Below are 18,260 nucleotides of genomic sequence, written 5' to 3' on the forward strand. Positions count from 1 at the left end.
CAGTTGAGAAAGTGCATTATGGATCATGAGGCAGTAGTATCATTGGACGACATTCAGGTCGATGAGCACCTGAATTACGTCGAGAGGCCGGTGGCCATTTTGGAAAGGAAGAAGAAGATTCTTCGGAACAAGGAAATACGTTTGGTGAAGGTGCAATGGGAACACCGGAGTTGATGAACTTGATGATGAACAACTCGGCGAGTCCCATGAAGACGAGTCGGATGAGTTTTCCCCGAGTTATGAATGTGTGTGTAGCCGACGTGTTGTAAGAAGGAAACTCGACGGGTGGCCTTAGGGTTTCGATCGATAATCGTAGGAACTCGACGAGTCACCTGATGACTTGACGAGTGGGAAAGAACTTCAAAGAACTCGGCGAGTAGCCGAGGGTACTCGGCGAGTTAAGGTCAATAGGGATTGTTGACCTTGACTGAGGACTTTGACTTTGACCATTGACCTGGGGCTAACTGGTTGGTTTATGGGGTACTTATGAGGTTGAGAATTTATGAGTATGCTCGTACTATGGTAATAGGTGGAGGAGTCTTTGGCGAGTGATCCGAGAATTGGGATTTATCTACCGAGTCAACATCTGCGAGGTGAGTTATCTTCACTGTATCAAAGGGTCTAAGGCACCAAGGCCGGCTGTAACGCCCATAAAATTTCAACCAATTTAAACTTTTCAAAAACAACCCTGTTTCATTAAGTTATTACAAAAAGGTTTTCAATACAATTATCATCAGAGTCTTCCCATAATCACATCATAAAACAAAATCATGAGGAGCAGTACGATCACGCCTTTGCCTTGCCATGGTCTCCTGAAGAACCTGAAAAACATTAAACCACAACTGTAAGCCCGAAAGCATAGTGAGATACCCCCAAAATACCAACCACATACACCATACACGCACAACATGTCATACCATAACAGAACACATAACAGCCATGCACTTCGGGTCTACTGTGTGACTGGTCCGCCGCACCGGACTTCAGTCCACCCTTTGAGTCTAGCCATATACATCGAGTCTACAGTGTGATTGGTCCGCCTGCACCGGGCCTTCAATCCACCTGGTCCACTCTCTGAGTCTACAGTATGACTGGTCCGCCCGCACTGGGCCTTCATTCGGCCTGGTCCACTCTCCAGGCCTCGGCACGTCTGGTCCGCCCTGTTGGGGCCTACAGCCTATCCGGACCGCTCATTAGGCCTTCGGGACAACCGGTCCGCCCTGGGTATGTTGGCCTACAGCGCAAAGCAGGACCCGCCTCAACCCAACCCCAGTCCAACAACCATGTGCACATAAACATTCAATCAATTCAAATTCAATCAAGCCGATCTAGCAGATCACTTAACATAACATCATCCTAACCAGGATACCGACCTAACCGGTCACTAGCATAATACCATCCTAACTACCAGGATGCAAACATAGCAAAGCAATAACACAACAACGATACTCGGGTCACAATCCGATAAAGGGCCGACCTTGGTGCCTTAGACCCTGTTGATATAGTGAGGATAACTCACCTCGCAACTTCCAAAACTCTGAACTGAAGAAGCAGATTCCCGAATCACCGCCTCACCGAAAATCCCAAACTATTCGAAGTAGCAAAATAACCATTAGACCAAACACAATATCCTTCCAAGGGTAAATTGACCAATTTACCCTTAACTCAATCCGGTCCATGACTAAGGCCCACAATCAAAATATGAAAGACCCATCACCAGATACGCTCTCAAGCCCACTAATGGCCCAAAGACCAAAAGTCCGAAGCAAAGCCCAATATTGGCCCAATTTACTAAATTGGGCCCACCTCATCAAATGGGCCTAGATCCAAGGTCCATAATAATAAGTGAGTCCATAATACTCCATCCATAATGTCCAGTCACGGCCCATGATCTAATAGCCCAATTACAGCCCAATCTCTTAAGGCCCAAAATGAAAACCCAACAGAGAGAGTACGTTGGGCGTACCCTCCTTGGTACGCTGGGCGTACAACGATGCTCGCGAATTGGAATCGGGACACAGACCCACTACGCTGGGCGTACTCCCAGTTACGCTGGGCGTAACTCCGCTGAACTACAACTTCTTATACGATCTTAATGGCTTAAGCTCTTAAGTCCAAACTTCAGATCCATAGACCAATTATGCCTAGGATTCATAAAGTCTCAAACTTTATTACTTGGGACGTCCATAAAGCTCTTAATCCAAGGTCTTAATCCATTAAGACCTATCTATAACACATGTGAGACAACCAAAGCCCTTGGGACCTCATTTTTCTTACTCAAGACCTCTCTTAAGGTCTAAAAGGACAACTAATCTCAACCAACTCGAAACATGCATCAAGATGAGGCTTTTTGGGACAAGAATGATGTCAAAACTTCATAACACATAGATCTACACAATATGATTGTCAAGCTAGAGACTTTTTACCTCAAAAGAGCCTCAGAATATGATGTCTTTCCAGATCTACAAGATCCAGCCACTCAACTCCTTCGTTGACAACTTCCTCTTTCTTCTTCAAGACTCTCTTTTGCCAAAACAAGCTTTCCAAGGCCAAACACACCCAACAATGGAGGTGGTACGGCTATCTAGGGTTTCTGAGGTTAAGAGAGTGCTTATGGAGGCAAGGGTAAGAACCATTATGTTCCTTATATAGTGGCTGTCCCTAAATTTAGGGTTTCTGGATGATAGACGTACGTTGGGCATACATCCAGTACGATGGGCATACGTCGAGAGACCTCCGCGTTTCTTTCCTTCACTACGATGGGCGTACATCCAGCTTACGATGGGCATACCTAGCCAAACACAAGCACGCATGCATGGGACCCCTTTGCTAAATTTTCCCCTTTAGGGACCATTGCTGCCCACATCTTTAATTTACAACCTCTCCTCCATCATAAGCCGTTCTTGCCAAACTCTATATCCACATCAAGGACTGAAACGCCCTTACTCTTGCTCTCGGGAACCCAAAATTAGATATTTCAAGAACGGGGTGTTACACCGGCCCTTTATGGTTTTCATCCTAGTTTAGGATGGTTGCTATGTTATTGATATGCTAGATACATCCTGGTTTAGGATGGTTTCTATGTTACTGATATGCTAGATACATTCTGGTTTAGGATGGTTGCTATGTTACTTATATGCTAGATTTCATCCTGGTTTAGGATGGTTGCTATGTTATTGATATGCTAGATACATCCTGGTTTAGGATGGTTGCTATGTTACTGTTGTGCTAGATTTCATCCTGGTATAGGATGGTTGCGATGTTACTGATATGCTAGATTTCATCTTGGTTTAGGATGGTTGCTATGTTAGATTTCGGTTAGATCGGTATCCTGATTATAGGATGTTGTTATGCTATTTGATCTGTTAGATCGGTTTGACTGTTACAAATGCTAGCGTATGATATTTATGTGCACATGTTTGTTTGATTGGGGGTTGGGTTGAGGTGGTCCTGCTTTGTGATGAAGGCCAACATACCCTATGAGCGGTCCGGGGAGACTTTAGGCCCAGGAGGCGGTCCAGTCATGCCGAAAGCTCGGTATAGATTCAGTTAGACTATAGGCCTTGTAGGGTGGTCCAGTCGGGCCGATGGCCCAATATGCATATTGATGGGTGGATTATTATTGTTATGATATTATCAGTGTGGTGTTGGTATTTTGGGGGTAGCTCACTAAGCCCTTGGGCTTACAGTTTCAGGTACTTCAGGAGGCCGTGGCAAGGCGAAGGCGTGACCGTACCGCTCCTCATCCTTACGATCTGTTTTTGGGACACTCTGATGAACAATGATTTGAAAACAATTTGTAGTCAAACACTATTTGGGTTTAAATTGTGATTGGAAAATTTTAAATTTGGTGTAAAATTTATGGATGTTACATTATTAGTTGCACAACTGTTTATGTGAACGTCTGAAACCCATGGAGCGACATTTGATAAATGCTTCCAGCGGCAGTTCCTTAGGCGATATGACACCAACAACAATCCGAGAGCTAATCGAAAAGTTGATGATAGAGTTGAAGAATTCTGGTAATGAAGATGAATGGTATCCGGATCAGCCAAGCGGTGTCAAAGAAATCAACAATGCCCATCTGGAGTCTTAAATATGTGAGCCGACAAAGGCTATTTTGCTCTTGACAAAGGAAAAAAACAACTGCAAAGAAACAATGTGGTATCTGCCTGAAAACTGAACATCCAAAAGATATGTGTATGTTACTACAAGAGGATATAGCTCTAGTAAAAGCTGTTAGAGGATACTAGCAACAGAAGATTTATAATCAGTCTCCAAACTATTATCAGAACAATAATTTACAGTCAAGACAACAATTACAGCAACCGTCGGGTTTCAATAGACGAGCTTTCAGCAGAATTATTAGAATCAACATAACTTTTAGAATCCGAATCAACAAAATTATCCGAGTCTGAATTATCAAAACCAGAATTCAAATCACCAACCTAGTAGTTCCAATGTGACCTTGGAAGATATTGTGAAAAGTCTTGCCACGAGCACCCAATCATTCTAAAACGAAACCAGAGCTAGTATTAAGAATCTGGAACAACAAGTCTCTAAACTAGCTATTTTCTGTGGGTCGTCTGCAATCTCAAGGAAAGTTACCGGGACACACTGAAAAAACTATCCAAAGCACAATGTGAGTGCTATTTCCTTGATAAGTAGGATAAGTTATGAAGGCCCAAGCGTATCTGAACTAGAAAAAGAAGCTAAAGAAGAATGAAGTTCTGGTTGAAGAAGAAGATGTAAAAGAACCAGAATAAGAAGAAGAAGATGTAAAATGGTTTTGGTTTGAAGAAGAAACTGAATAAGATAAAGAAACGGAAAATCCACAACCAGTGAGCCAAATCTGAAGAAGTACAATCCCATACCACCCTTCCCATCATGACTGAGAAGCATGAAGCGCGAACGTGAGGACGAGGATATTATGGACAACTTTCGTAAGGTGGAGGTAAATATCCCACTTGTAGAAATAATTAAACACATCCCTTGTTATGCTAAGTTTCTAACAAATTTATGTGTTTCTAAGAAAAAATGAAAATTAATGAAACTATCAAAGCTGGCAAAAATATCTCTTCAATTTGCAAAAAGGCTTGCCCCCAAATTGCAAGGATCTGGGAATTTTCTTGATTCCTTGTAAATTGGGGAACCTAACTTTTTCAAGTGTCATGCTTGATTTAGGTGCATCAGTAAATGTCCTGATGTAAAAAGGCATTGATTGTTAGGCTATATCCTTGAGGATTCGACCTTACTTCCCTATGCTATATTATTAGTGTTACCAACAGTGAACTTTTATCTGCTTAATATGCCTGTGTCAACGTGTTAACAGAAACCCTTCTGGAAGCTTTGGAGAAGTGGATTTTGGTGATTAAGTGCTTAATGGGTGGGTGCATACATTTAGTTGCCATTAAGGACTTAGGGTTTAAGATCTTAACTTATTAGGATATCTTATCGGATGAAGTTGGAAAATTTATCCATCAAGACCTTGGGTTAAATCTGAACTTTGGAGCTCTTAGATCTGTAAGAAAACAACCTAATCCATTAAGTTGTTCAGATCAGTTCCTACGGCACGACCTTTAGGTTGTCACGACGTGGCAACTGCGGAGGTCTCGACTGTTTTGTCCTTACACTGCCATAGCGTGGCCAATTGGAGGCCACGAAGTGGTGACTTGTTAAAATGAGTGTTTGGGATTTTGACTTAACCGTTGACTGTGAGGGTTGACTTTTTGACTTAGTTGACTTTTTGGTCAACTTATGGTTTGAACTTTAGGTTGAGGTTGAGTTTCCTTTTGTCTTATAGGTGACTTATGGTGTCGATATTGATCTCAGGGGAGCTGTTGTATTTCTTTCAAGTTTGTGAGGTGAGTTTTCTCACTATGGTTTTGGGTCTAAGGCACAAAGGCCAACCCACCTGATTATGTTATGTATCCATGTGTATAGGATGTGTTATGAATTACCGATATGTTAGGTAGGTAGAATTGTATACTTTTATGCGTTTTTATATTATTTTTTATATGTATATGTCAACATGTTGGGGTTGGGTGAGGCGGTCTAGTTGTGTGATGAAGGTTAAGAAACATGGGCGGTCCAGTTGATATTATAGGCCCAAGATGAGCGGTCCAGCTACTGTAGGCCTTACGAGGCGGGCCAGTAGACTGTAGGTTTGGGAGAGCGGTCCAGGCAGGCTGAAGGTTCATACTTGCATGCATTGTGTTTGTATATTTTTTTTGTGTGTGGTATTTTGGAGAACTTGTGACAACCCGAAATTTCCATTTTGTACAAACCATATCAAGTCAATAGAAGTTAGAACAGTTACAGTGAATTTCCAGACTTTTGGGTATAAGTTTGAGTATTTCAGGATTTACATTTAAGGAGATATCAGGAGAGTAGATGCACTAGGGTTTTGTGCAACTCTGTTATTCCAAAACTCTATGATATTAGAGTTCATTTCGTGAATAAAATATTTTCTGCCAAAAATCCCAGGACTATATATAGGATTCTAAGCCATATTTATTCATTAGTTACATTTCCAACTAGAGAAAAGCCGAATTCTCTCTCACGGATCTTCGGGTTTTCATCCCAAATTGTGAGTACTTCTATCTAGTTGTATTATATAGCTTAGATTGTGCTTAATAACATCAAAATCAGATCAAAACCGCAAGATTTGAGAGTTTACCGCCCAAGAACACCTTGAGGAGTAAACTCTTTTATAAGGGCCAAATGGTGCCTAGTCCCTTCCTTAAGCAATGAAACTAGTTTGGACTTGTACACTAATGAGTTTAGGGCTAGAAAACAACCTCAAAACACCAAGTAAATGGTGTTCACGGCCCAAGATCTTCTTGGACCGTGAACACAAAATTTAGGGCCAAAGTGTGCCCAATGTCCCTCCAAACTTTGGAACTGAACCTAGAGACTACCCATGGCCTGTGTAGACATCAAAAACATTAAGAATCAAGGGCTAAAAGTGAGTTCACGGCCAAGGATGTTCTTGGGCCGTAAACTCCATTTTAAGTTGCCAAAATGCCCTAAATGCCTTCATTAAGCCAAGAGACTAGCATAGCACTTTACCTTGATGTGTCTAGGACCAAAAACAATCAAAATACCAACACCCATAGGTGTTCACGGCTGCAAACACAGGACCAAATGGTCCATGGGCCGTAAACTCAAGTAAGGGGTGTTTTGATGCCACAAACACTTCCTAAGGCTTAGGCTTGAAGTTATAATGCTTCCTTATGACTTCTAGGACCCTCATAAACATAAATGGCCATGAGTTTACGACAGTAAACTCATAAGGGCCGTGAACTCCTCAAAAACTCCAAAGATGGTGGTCTTTTTCATCCTAGGTTAGAGCTAATGTCCCTAAATCATTCCCTAGCCTTCAAACTTGCATTCCCACATGAGTAGCCATGAGTTTACGGCCATAAACTCCCTAGGCCGTGAACTCATGGTAGTAAACTCATGTGAGTGCCTTTATACCTTCCTATGTTGAATCACATGTGATTCCAACACTTGGTCAAGGTGTTTCCTAGTCTCGGAAGGTGTTTCCTTTCATATAGATGTTATAAACACTATATTCATGTCAATATGTGTCCTTATATGTCAGTTAGGACTTATTGTGTCTTGGGACATCATTCATGGAACTTCTCATCCCTACACGCATACCCGTTAGAACCACTCACAACAGGTGAGTTCATACCCCTCAATCAATGTTGTAAATGATTTTAAATGCTTTAATGGAGGGGGGGGGATACAAGTAGAAAACAACATGTTATTAAATCACTCATATGTATTTATAACTGTGTTCTCATCCAGTAGATTTCACATACTTCAAAATGTGATGAATGAAATGGTTTTCTGTCTTAAAAATACCATGTTATCAAAGATATTACGTTTGAAATGTTTATTAAAATGACATCAAGTCATTGTTAATTATTGTTCAAAAATCTTAGATGTCTTACAAAACCATTTCTTTTACCTTCTTGAACAAAACTATATCTATATACTTATGTTCTTATATATGTATTGATATTATAGTTTTAATCCTCCAGTCAGTTTCCCACACTCTTGTGTAGCAAGGGTGTATAAACATGCTTGGACAACCAATTACCTTCCAGTTAACTATTATAGGGATAGTTAGAAGATACGAAACATTATTCCTATTACAAGGAATTACACCAGAGTCAGTTCATTCATGAGTTTATACTATACATTACATGTTACATGAATACGTCTACATAGATACGCTTACATGAATACCTTTACATAGATACATTTACCTGTATACACTTACATGAATACTTGTATCTCGATTCACTAGGATGATTTATTAGTACCTTATGTGTAAATTTTCCTGCCTATCCCAGTTCAACGGGATATCTAGACAGGACTAACCATTCTGGAACCCACCTGTTAGCAACAGTGGTAGATGAACATCTACGGATGCCTACGGTTATTACTTATATTAGGGGTACCTTTACGGGACTAACCATTCCTTTAGCCTACTGTTCTCTATAGAGGTAAATGACCATCTACGGATGCCTACGGTTAATACTTATATTAGGTGTACCTTTACGGGACTAACCCTTCCTTAAACCTGCTGTAGCTACAGAGGAAAATTGAACAATCTACGGATGTTCAAAGGTTATACATGTCGCTATTCGCGATGTCGTGTTAATCCTAATATAAAAGGATAACACTTACATGGTTATATTTTTCCTATTACCTTATTTTGTGATACATTCACATAAACGATGAGTTAGACTAAGTACTGTTAGTAATAGTCAAAAAGAAGGAAAACCATCTTTGTTATAGCAAAACACATGAGTCTTGGTAGATGACCACTTACAAAACACACGAGTCTTGGTAGAAGACTACTTACAAAACACACGAGTCTTGGTAAAAGACTAATTACAAAACACATGAGTCTTAGTAGAAGACTACTTACAAAACACATGAGTCTTGGTAAAAGACTACTTACAAAACATTTAGGTCTTGGTAGAAGGCTACTCGTTATACTAATAGAAATCATAGGGATTTGCTAGAGTATTCAAACGCTTTCAACTGATTTCAAACAATTCACACTTATACAGTCTTTTTCCAAAGGTTTCCAAGTCATTACTTTACAGTTTTACAAATCAAAGACACATTAATACTTATGAATTCACCAGCTTTACACTGATACTCTCTTTCAAAATAACTTGTATTCTCAAGTCACCAGTTAGACAGGTACGATGGCCAGGTTTTGAGAAGACGGAGCACAGACAAGACTCGTCTTTTATTTTGATTACATATTTTGATGTCTTATTACAATGAAAGAACACACATGTATTAAAACTTTACTTTTAATGCAATGGATGATGTTGTTGCTTGTTTACTACTTTACACTGTTATGATACTTCACATGACGTCCTCCACCCCGGAACGTTTCCTCCGTTCTTGGTTTTGGGGTGTGACAGAACTCGCTAAGCTTTGAGTTACAATTATTGATTTCAATGTCTCGGGTACTTCTGAGGATCGAGGGAAAACGAAGGCATGATCGTAGACATCATCCATGAACTTTATATTTGGAGAGATGTATTGATACTTAGATTTATCTTTGATATTTTGGAAAACAATGTTTGATTGACTTATGGTTTTATGAAAATGGTTTTGAAATTCAAAAAAAATTTACTATTGTTTTTTTGACATTACAGTTTAGCAAATATTTTGACAATTTCACAAATAATATATGCAAAATTGGTAGTTGTTTTAATAAACTCTTCAAATTTTGCTTGAATCTTAGAAAACGTTAAATAAAATTAAGTTGGTATATATTTCTCTAATTATATTCATACTTATATAACCGAATAATATTTAATTATAAATAAGACAAAATTCTATAATCGGTCAACAAATAGTCTCACTTTAAGGAAAATGTTGCAAAACATCACATAGGTCCTTGCGGTTTTATATTTTTGCATGGTTGGTCTTTATCTATATAAAAAACTATATTTCCCTTCTGATATCTTTTAGCTTTTCTTTTACCTATTTTTTTAATTTTTGATGATATTAATTTAAAAAAACACACACATACATAATCGTTGTTCATATACCTGCTTCGCCCCCACCCCATTTCAATTCCGGACACCACCATCCCCATCTCCGACCTCCTTCTCTAAACCCCTACCATTACACATTCTCCTTTATGGCTAGAAAAGCTTTATTCTCATAAGGTGGATTAATACCTTTCACTCATATGAGAACTAAGATATGTATGGGGATGTAAATCCTTCAAGGAAGGAACAATTGAGTGGAATCAATGTACAAAACAACTCGACCCCATTCAAGGTAGGCCTGTTAAGTAAAAGGAGTAGTTTTAGTTTGTATTTCTTTTTCCTCCAAATCAAAATCATCGTCTAGGGTGGAATCAACACCTATTTTGGAAATCTTCTTAGAAAATAATATTCTTCCCTTATATTGATGTGTTTCTTCACTGTAGCCTTAGGGTTTACCATCCCTAGAACATGGTTTCTATTTTTTTCATGGCAGACTCCAGTAGAAACGAAGGATTGCAGGAGTAGTTGGGGAAGAAGAAGAGTGAAATGAAGAGATATGGGTTGGAATGGTGAAAAAAAGGTCAATAGTTTTAGGTAGGAAGGGGTGGATGGGTGGTAATCAGTCCACTATTTTGTTTTTTTTAATTGAAGTTCATCAAATAATATAAAATAAAATTCATATAAATTAAAGAGGGTATAAAAGTCAATTTAGGTGATTCAATGACTAACCATGCAAGAAAATAAAACCATGAGGACCAACTGCGTGACATTTTGCAAAGTCATCCTTAAAATGAGACTTTTTATAAACCATAAGGACCAATTTTGAAAATTTTTCTATAAAATTAAGATAGACAAAACTTTAAAAGTGGTCCCTGTGGTTTTCGAAAATATCAGGTTTAGTCCTTATGTTCAAAAAACCTCATAGATCGTCCCTGTGGTTTCAAAACTTTTAACATTTGGTCTTTCCAGCTAACTCCGTTACCATTTAACCGTTAAGTCAGGGGCATTTTTGTCATTTCACTATACAGGGACCATTTATGAGGTTTTCAATTACTTTTTTAAAATAAATAAATAAATAATATTTAATATGCAATGGGTCCCACCCTCTCTCTCTCACTCTTACTCTCTCTCTCTCAAGAAATACAGAACTTCTGTCACACCCCAAAACCGTGAATGGCGGAAACATTCTGAGGCGAAGGACGTCATGTATAGTATCACAACAATGAATAGTAGTAAACAAGCAACAACATCATCCATTGCATTAATAATATAATTTCATACATGTGTGTTCTGTCAAAGTTATAGACACCAAAAATATACATATCAAAATAAAAGATGATTCTTGAACGAACTCCATCTTCTCAAAAGCCTGGCACCTGTACCTGTCTAGTGGTGACCTGAGAATACAAGTTATTTTGAAAGAGAGTATCAGCTTTAAAGCTGGTGAGATCATAAGTATATTAGTGTCTTAGTTTGTATGAAAGCGTTTGTAAGATGTAATGTATAAGTTTTATAAAGTTTGTGTTTGTTTGAACTATCCTAGAAAACCCTATGTTTCCTACTAAGAGTAGCCTTTTACCAAGTCATCTAGTAACCGTGTGTGTGTCTCTTGTAAGAGTGTGTATTTTTCCAAATCTGACTATCATTAACCAAAAATATAGTTTTTACATTACCGTGCATCGTGTAAATGTTCACGAAGTGAATGTAATGGGATAAATATTATAGTACTGTAGTGTTGTATTAAGTAACTACTGTTGTACTAACTACCTTAAACCAATTGTTATTTAAAGTGCAATGTGATCGGCCTGTACCCTGTTACCGATTGAATAGTAAAACGACGATGTAAGACGCCTTAAGAAATGACATTTGGCACCTGTAGACTTACTAAGTCCCACTGTAGCGAGAAGCAAGGTGTAGGATAGTCAATCCAGTATAAATCTATATGCAAACTCATACGCTCCCCAATTAAGGAGATTCTGGATACAAAAACGGTCATGGCAGGTAGTGCCGTGACCCGTTTAATAGCTCACATAACTGAATGTAATGTATATGTAATGTATGTGCTAGCTGTATTGTGTGTTCTTCCTTTGTCTAGCCTGTATGTTTGTTTCTCATCACTATGTATTATGTTTGTTTCTCATTACTATGTATAATGTTTGTTTCTCATCATTATGCATTATGTTTGTTTCTCATCACTATGTATTATGTTTTTTTCTCATTACTATGTATAATGTTTGTTTCTCATCACTATGCATTATGTTTGTTTCTCATTACTATGTATTATGTTTGTTTCTCAGTACTATGTATAATGTTTGTTTCTCATCACTATGCATTATGTTTGTTTCTCATTACTATGTATTATGTTTGTTTCTCATCACTATGTATTATGTTTGTTTCTCATCACTATGTATTATCATTAGTAAGACCCTAAACTACGCCTATTGTAGTTTACTAGTAATATAACTTGTACGTATGAACATGTGAGTATACCCTTGTTACCCAAGGGTATTGAATGAACTGGGAGAATGTTTATGATTATATATGTACACATGATATATAACTAATATTTAAACGACCTTCGGACGAGTACCCGATATCCCACCAGACCACATCTCAAGCGCGAAAAGGAAATAGGGCGGGCGGCCTCCTAAGCCTTTTAAACATTGCTTATATAACTATACATATATGGACATGCAATTGATAATAAGTATAACAGAGTTTAAGTAAAAGTATTTGATAAGTAAAACAGTTTGAAGCAAAACAGTTTGATAAACAGTTTGAACAGTAAGAAAATAATTGGTTTTGTAGTTATTAATCACATGTGATTGATGTAATAACTATAAGTATTCAACTTGTATTCCCCCCATAAAACCATTTAAAACATTTAAAAGCATTTCAAAGGTTAGTTAAAGGGGTATGAACTCACTTGTAGTGAGTGGATTGGATTGAAGTGTCAGATACTGTGCTAGGTGACAAATGGAGACTTGTACATACGTACGAGCCTAGTTATCATATAATGAACATATATATAACTAATTAGCCAATTTATAACTACTAAATTAAGTTGGGACACTCTAGAACATGAAAACACTTTGTTTCAAGTGTTAAAGATCACAAGGGTTGCATCCAAGTGTTTGTAGGGCAAAGCTAGAGTGTTTAGAGTTCAAGGGTAAACTCCTTTGGAGTTTACGGTTTTAATGAACATTACCCAAGAAGTTTACGACAGTAAACTCAAGGTTTTACGGTCGTGAACTCTACATTTTATGACCATATGTTGTTTTGAGGTTTTACAAGTCCTTTGAAGCATTTCTACTTGGTGGTTAGGCCTTTGGAAAGATCTAGGGCACCATTTCACTCCTAAATGGAGTTTACGGTCCCTTTACCATTTTCCTTTGAGTTTACTACCTTAAACTCATGAGTTTACTACCTTAAACCCATAAGTTTGGTACTAGGGGGTTTTCAAGTCCTTAGCTCAATCATGGCAATAGTCTATGTTAGATTTAGACATAAGGAATAACCATGGGACTTTTACACACCTTTTGGGGTGTTTACGGTTTTGGGAGATCCCCAAACCGTAAACACATAAAAATGTAAGGTTTTGGTGCTTTTTGTGTGATAAAATCATCAAGGATGAATCTAGACAAGTCCCTAAGGCATGGTGAAGCATCTAGGCACCCTAAGGCACCACTTTGCACCATATTTGGTGTTTACGGTTTTGGGAGCCTCCCAAAACCGTGAACACCTTGATCTTGGTGTTCTTGGGACTTTTCTTTGATGCTAACATGTAATACAAGCTTAATAAGACTCAAGGATGGAAGTACTTACTATAAGGAAGCTTGAAATGAGCTAAAAGTCCAAGAACACTTAGTGTGTGTTCTTGGTGTTTTTGGAAATCTAATCAAGACACAAAAATGGATGGATGAAAAGATGTACAATCACTAGATTAAGTGTTATACCAACTTGAAATGGCCAGAACACTTATAAGTTTGAAGATCTTGAATTAAATCTTGGATGATACTTGAGAGTGTTTTTTAGTTTACTCTTTTGGTGATTAGGGAGTAAACATAAAATGACTAGTTTGGGGAGTAAACTCATGCTTAAGGCATGAGTTTACGTTTTTGGGGGTAGTTTACGGCCCAAACATAAAAGTTTGGCCGTGAACTTCTAAGATACGTGGTATTCGCAGTTTAGAAATTTCGAGACCCGAGACGGCCCATCCGTTCACCCGTTCGTTTAAAGATTAATTATTAAAATAATCAAATGAACTTATTTTTCCTAAAAACAAGTAAAAGTGAACTTGACTTATAATAGGAAGTGATTGAATTTTAGGGTTTGACCGAATGAAAATTCTGGGTTGTCACAACTTCCCCTCAATCCCATGCCCACCACCATCACCGGTTACCCATAATCACCACCAGTTACCGATAACCACCACCAGTCACGGACATCCACCACCCACTTATTCCGGCACCACTACTATCTACCTATTTTGGAACCATCACAACCCACATTATCGATTCAGCAAGTGTCACCCCAAGATCAAATCCCAAAAATCAAATTTGAACCTAGAAATTAAGACCACAACAAGATCAAATCCTGAAATCAAAACCTAACCAAAGTCAAACCCTAAAATCGTGAATCAAAACCTAAGCTGAAATCAAAACCAAATTTGGAAATCAAAACCCAAACCGCAAATGAAAGCAGACATGAACACCATTGTTCCTCTCTTTCTGGACGATGTCGATGAAGAACATCAAAATCCTACCCCAGATCAAGCAACATTGGAGACCCCAAATCAAGTAACATTGAAATCCGACCAACATCTAAGTATCTAGTCTCATTTTCTTCCGTCTTCAATCTATTTTACTTGATCTCTTCTCTTGATAGCTCCGACGAAGAACACCAAAATACGCCCCTAAAACTACCATGAATCAAAAATCATACTTACAATTGCAATCAAAACCAAAATCCGTAATTTCACACATCGATTAATCAAATAAAGTGAATCAGCTGTCAAACTTGACATTAATACATTCGAGACTGTAATCAAAATCAAACTTCATCAAATTTCTGTTTCAACGAAGATTTTAATACAAGTGGTGGTCGGAGATGGAGAGGTGGGGCAATGATGGTTTTGAATAAAGAGGGGAGCCAATGATGATGCGTTTGTAAGAGAGTGTTGCGAAAGAAGAAAGGTGATAGGAGAGGTGGTGACCGGAGATGGAAAGGTGGTGGCGATGATTCTCTTAGTGAGAGATGGCGCCAAAGTATTATGATGTCAGGTGAGATACGGAGAGGGGAAGAAGGGTACTTGAAGCCTGCCGCTTGAGCCCTGAGTGAGAAGTTTAACGAGAAGGTCACCGGTAGTAAACTTAGGTTGCTGGTGGTGAGTTATTGCACTTTTTATAGAGAGAGAGAGAGAGAGAGAGAGAGAGAGAGAGAGAGAGAGACTCATTGCATATTAAATATTATTTATTTATTTATTTAAAAAAAAAGTAATTGAAAACCTCATAAATAGTCCCTGTATAGTGAAATGAAAAAAATACCCCTAACTTAACGGTTAAATGGTAACGGAGTTAGCTGGAAGGACCAAATGTTAAAAGTTTTGAAACCATAGGGACGATCTGTGAGGTTTTTTGAACTTAGGGACTAAATTTGATATTTTCGAAAACCACAGGGACCATTTTTGAAGTTTTGTCATTAAGATATTTGTATAAAAGAATATAAAAGAGCTTTATTCAAAGTATAATATAAGTGTTAATATGTAAATGAATATTTTTAAAAGATAATTGCTATTTTACGAATGTAGTTGCAATTGCAAAAGATTAGTGGCATACAGAAATACGATTATCTCATTGACAACAATTGACATGGATGAATTAATAATCCAACATTAGTTATAAGTATAGATGAGATTTATAACCGAAAAATCCAACAATTGACATGGATGAATTCTTGTTTTAATAAATTAATTAGGCATCAGTTGTTCGTTTATAATTTGTGAGAGTATCATGGATTGATATGAGTAACACATTATACTGATTTCTTTTCAGAAATTATCTTCCAAAGGAGCTACCAGAACACTTAATAAACTACCATGACTTCCACTCATCCCCCCACCTCCTTACTGAATTTATACTTCCATTCTGTAAAAAGAAATAGAAACTACAGTATAACATTTTATTCAAAAGTCAAAACACAGAAAGTCAAAAGATACAAAAGAAAATAGAATCTCGAGCACATAAACTTACAAATCTTTAAGTTTTAAACAGCATTAATGAAAACTGCGCATGACACCATGTAAGTAGCCTCCAGTCATTACAAATGACACCACCGACACAACACCCGCCGGAAAAACTTTACCCGACTTCTTAAACCGCATTCCCATCACTCCCAACAGAGCACCAGACAAACCAAGTCCAACACACGATGCAAACACAGGATTCACCGGTAACTGTGTGTAAACAAACAGCAATAATGCCGCTGATATCCCGCCAGAAATTAAAGATTTCTGGCTTCCACTCTTCAGAAACCCCATCACACCACCCAACCCAACCAAGGCGGCATACCCCAGTGTTAGCTTCTGAGACATCGACATGCCCATCTTTTTCGGTTCTTGATTGTCTTCTGGTGCTCCTCCACCCTCTCCACCACCACCGCCGCCGCTTCCACCGCCCCAGTTGTTGTCGTTTCCTTCACCACCACCACCACCGCCACCGCCGCTGCTGTCGGTTTGGAGTTCGGTTGGTTCTACAAAATCGACAGAAAGGGCGGTGGGGGGCTTTTCCGGGACCACGCTGCGGCTGATCACACCGGAAAACCGGTTTCTAGAGTGGTGTTTGATGGTAATTGGGCGGTATAAAGAGAGATTTGGTGTGGTTTTTAATGACAAGAGATGGGTAGTGTTACTTGAAGTTGAAGGTGTGGGGGAAAGTTTATAGCAAGGTTGACGATAATGCCCTTGGATTGAAGCTAGGGTATGATATTGGGGAAGTGAAATGGAAGAATGGGAAATTGCTGAAAGCTCTCCTGTGATGGCCATAACTATGAAGCCTTCAGAAGAAGAAAGATTAAGAAAACTGATAGAAGATATAAGAGAATATTTTTTGTTTATTAGATTCAAAGTAAGATAAATTTGATACAATTTCTCTGTGTTCTGTTTGAGTCTTAAACAAGAACCATAATCATACATTCATTTCAATAGTAAAACTGAATGGACCTATCTTCTCAAGAACAAAAGTTCAAAACTACATTAAACAAAAGAAAACAAGCAACATCTGGTGTTCATCTTACAGCAAAATCAAAATCAACTTTAGAATCAACAAGTATGAAAATCAAAGTCTAGCTGTGTTTGAAATTTAAAGTCCGATAGTTCAATCATTCAAAAGATTCACGATAAAACTGCAAAATCCTGTGTTCAAGTCAATCAAAACCCCTGCTAAAATGTCTTATATAATACTAACAGCTGACAGTTTTTGGTCAATACGAATACGAAAATCTTCCACAAGAATCGTAATACACTATCTGTTTAATCCGCTAGATTCGTGATTCATATTTTCAGACCATATAATCAATTCAACCAAAGCCTTTCAAAATGTAGAATTCGATAACGAACTTCAGTTTTTGGCAATTTTCGAATATGATTGAATAAAAACACGAAGCAAAAATGAACATTCTACAAAAAAAAGTCTAAATTAAACTGATATGAATATGATACCAAGGGATTACTTACCTTTTAATTAGAAGCTGAAAAACCCTAGTTTCGTTTGTCGTTCGAAGCTGTAATAACTAATAAGCGTCAAACAACTAGTACACTCCGCCGTCCAAATAAACGGAGGAATAAGAAGCTAATGGGCCCAGAAATTCAGGTTCCCAAATTAGGCCGGAATCTAACAAATGTATCCAAGAGTCCAGGTTACAACCCATATAGATACAGATGTTCAAAACATCTTTAGTTTCTGACATATTTATATAGTAATTTTTATTATCAATAACTTATTAATAATATTAGAGAAGTCAAATATCTTTTTACTTTTTTTATAATAATATTTAACAAAATAAGTTTTTCCTATAGAAGAAAAACAACAATATCACTAAATTATTTCTCTATGTTAATTGTTTTTTTTTTTTGAAAATGAGATTGGACCGAAAAAAGACCAGTCCGAGAGAAACCGGACTGTTCTGAAACCGGTCAAAAAAAAAACCGGACCATTCGAAACCGGT

General features: G+C 38.0%; 1 protein-coding gene across 1 annotated transcript; it reads right to left on the reverse strand.

Annotated features, from left to right (window-relative positions):
* Window positions 1-16,196: 16,196 nt before the first annotated feature.
* On the reverse strand, window positions 16,197-17,928 carry LOC111910773 (protein FATTY ACID EXPORT 2, chloroplastic). The gene is made up of 2 exons (XM_023906595.3): window positions 17,770-17,928; window positions 16,197-17,090 (listed from the first exon to the last, which is right to left on the reverse strand). Exon 2 carries the CDS (start codon window positions 17,077-17,079, stop codon window positions 16,312-16,314), a length of 768 nt encoding a protein of 255 aa, XP_023762363.1. The 5' UTR covers window positions 17,080-17,090; window positions 17,770-17,928; the 3' UTR covers window positions 16,197-16,311.
* Between the last annotated feature and the right edge of the window lie 332 nt (window positions 17,929-18,260).

Source organism: Lactuca sativa, chromosome 1 (assembly GCF_002870075.4).
Source record: "Lactuca sativa cultivar Salinas chromosome 1, Lsat_Salinas_v11, whole genome shotgun sequence".
Lineage (NCBI taxonomy): Eukaryota > Viridiplantae > Streptophyta > Magnoliopsida > Asterales > Asteraceae > Lactuca > Lactuca sativa.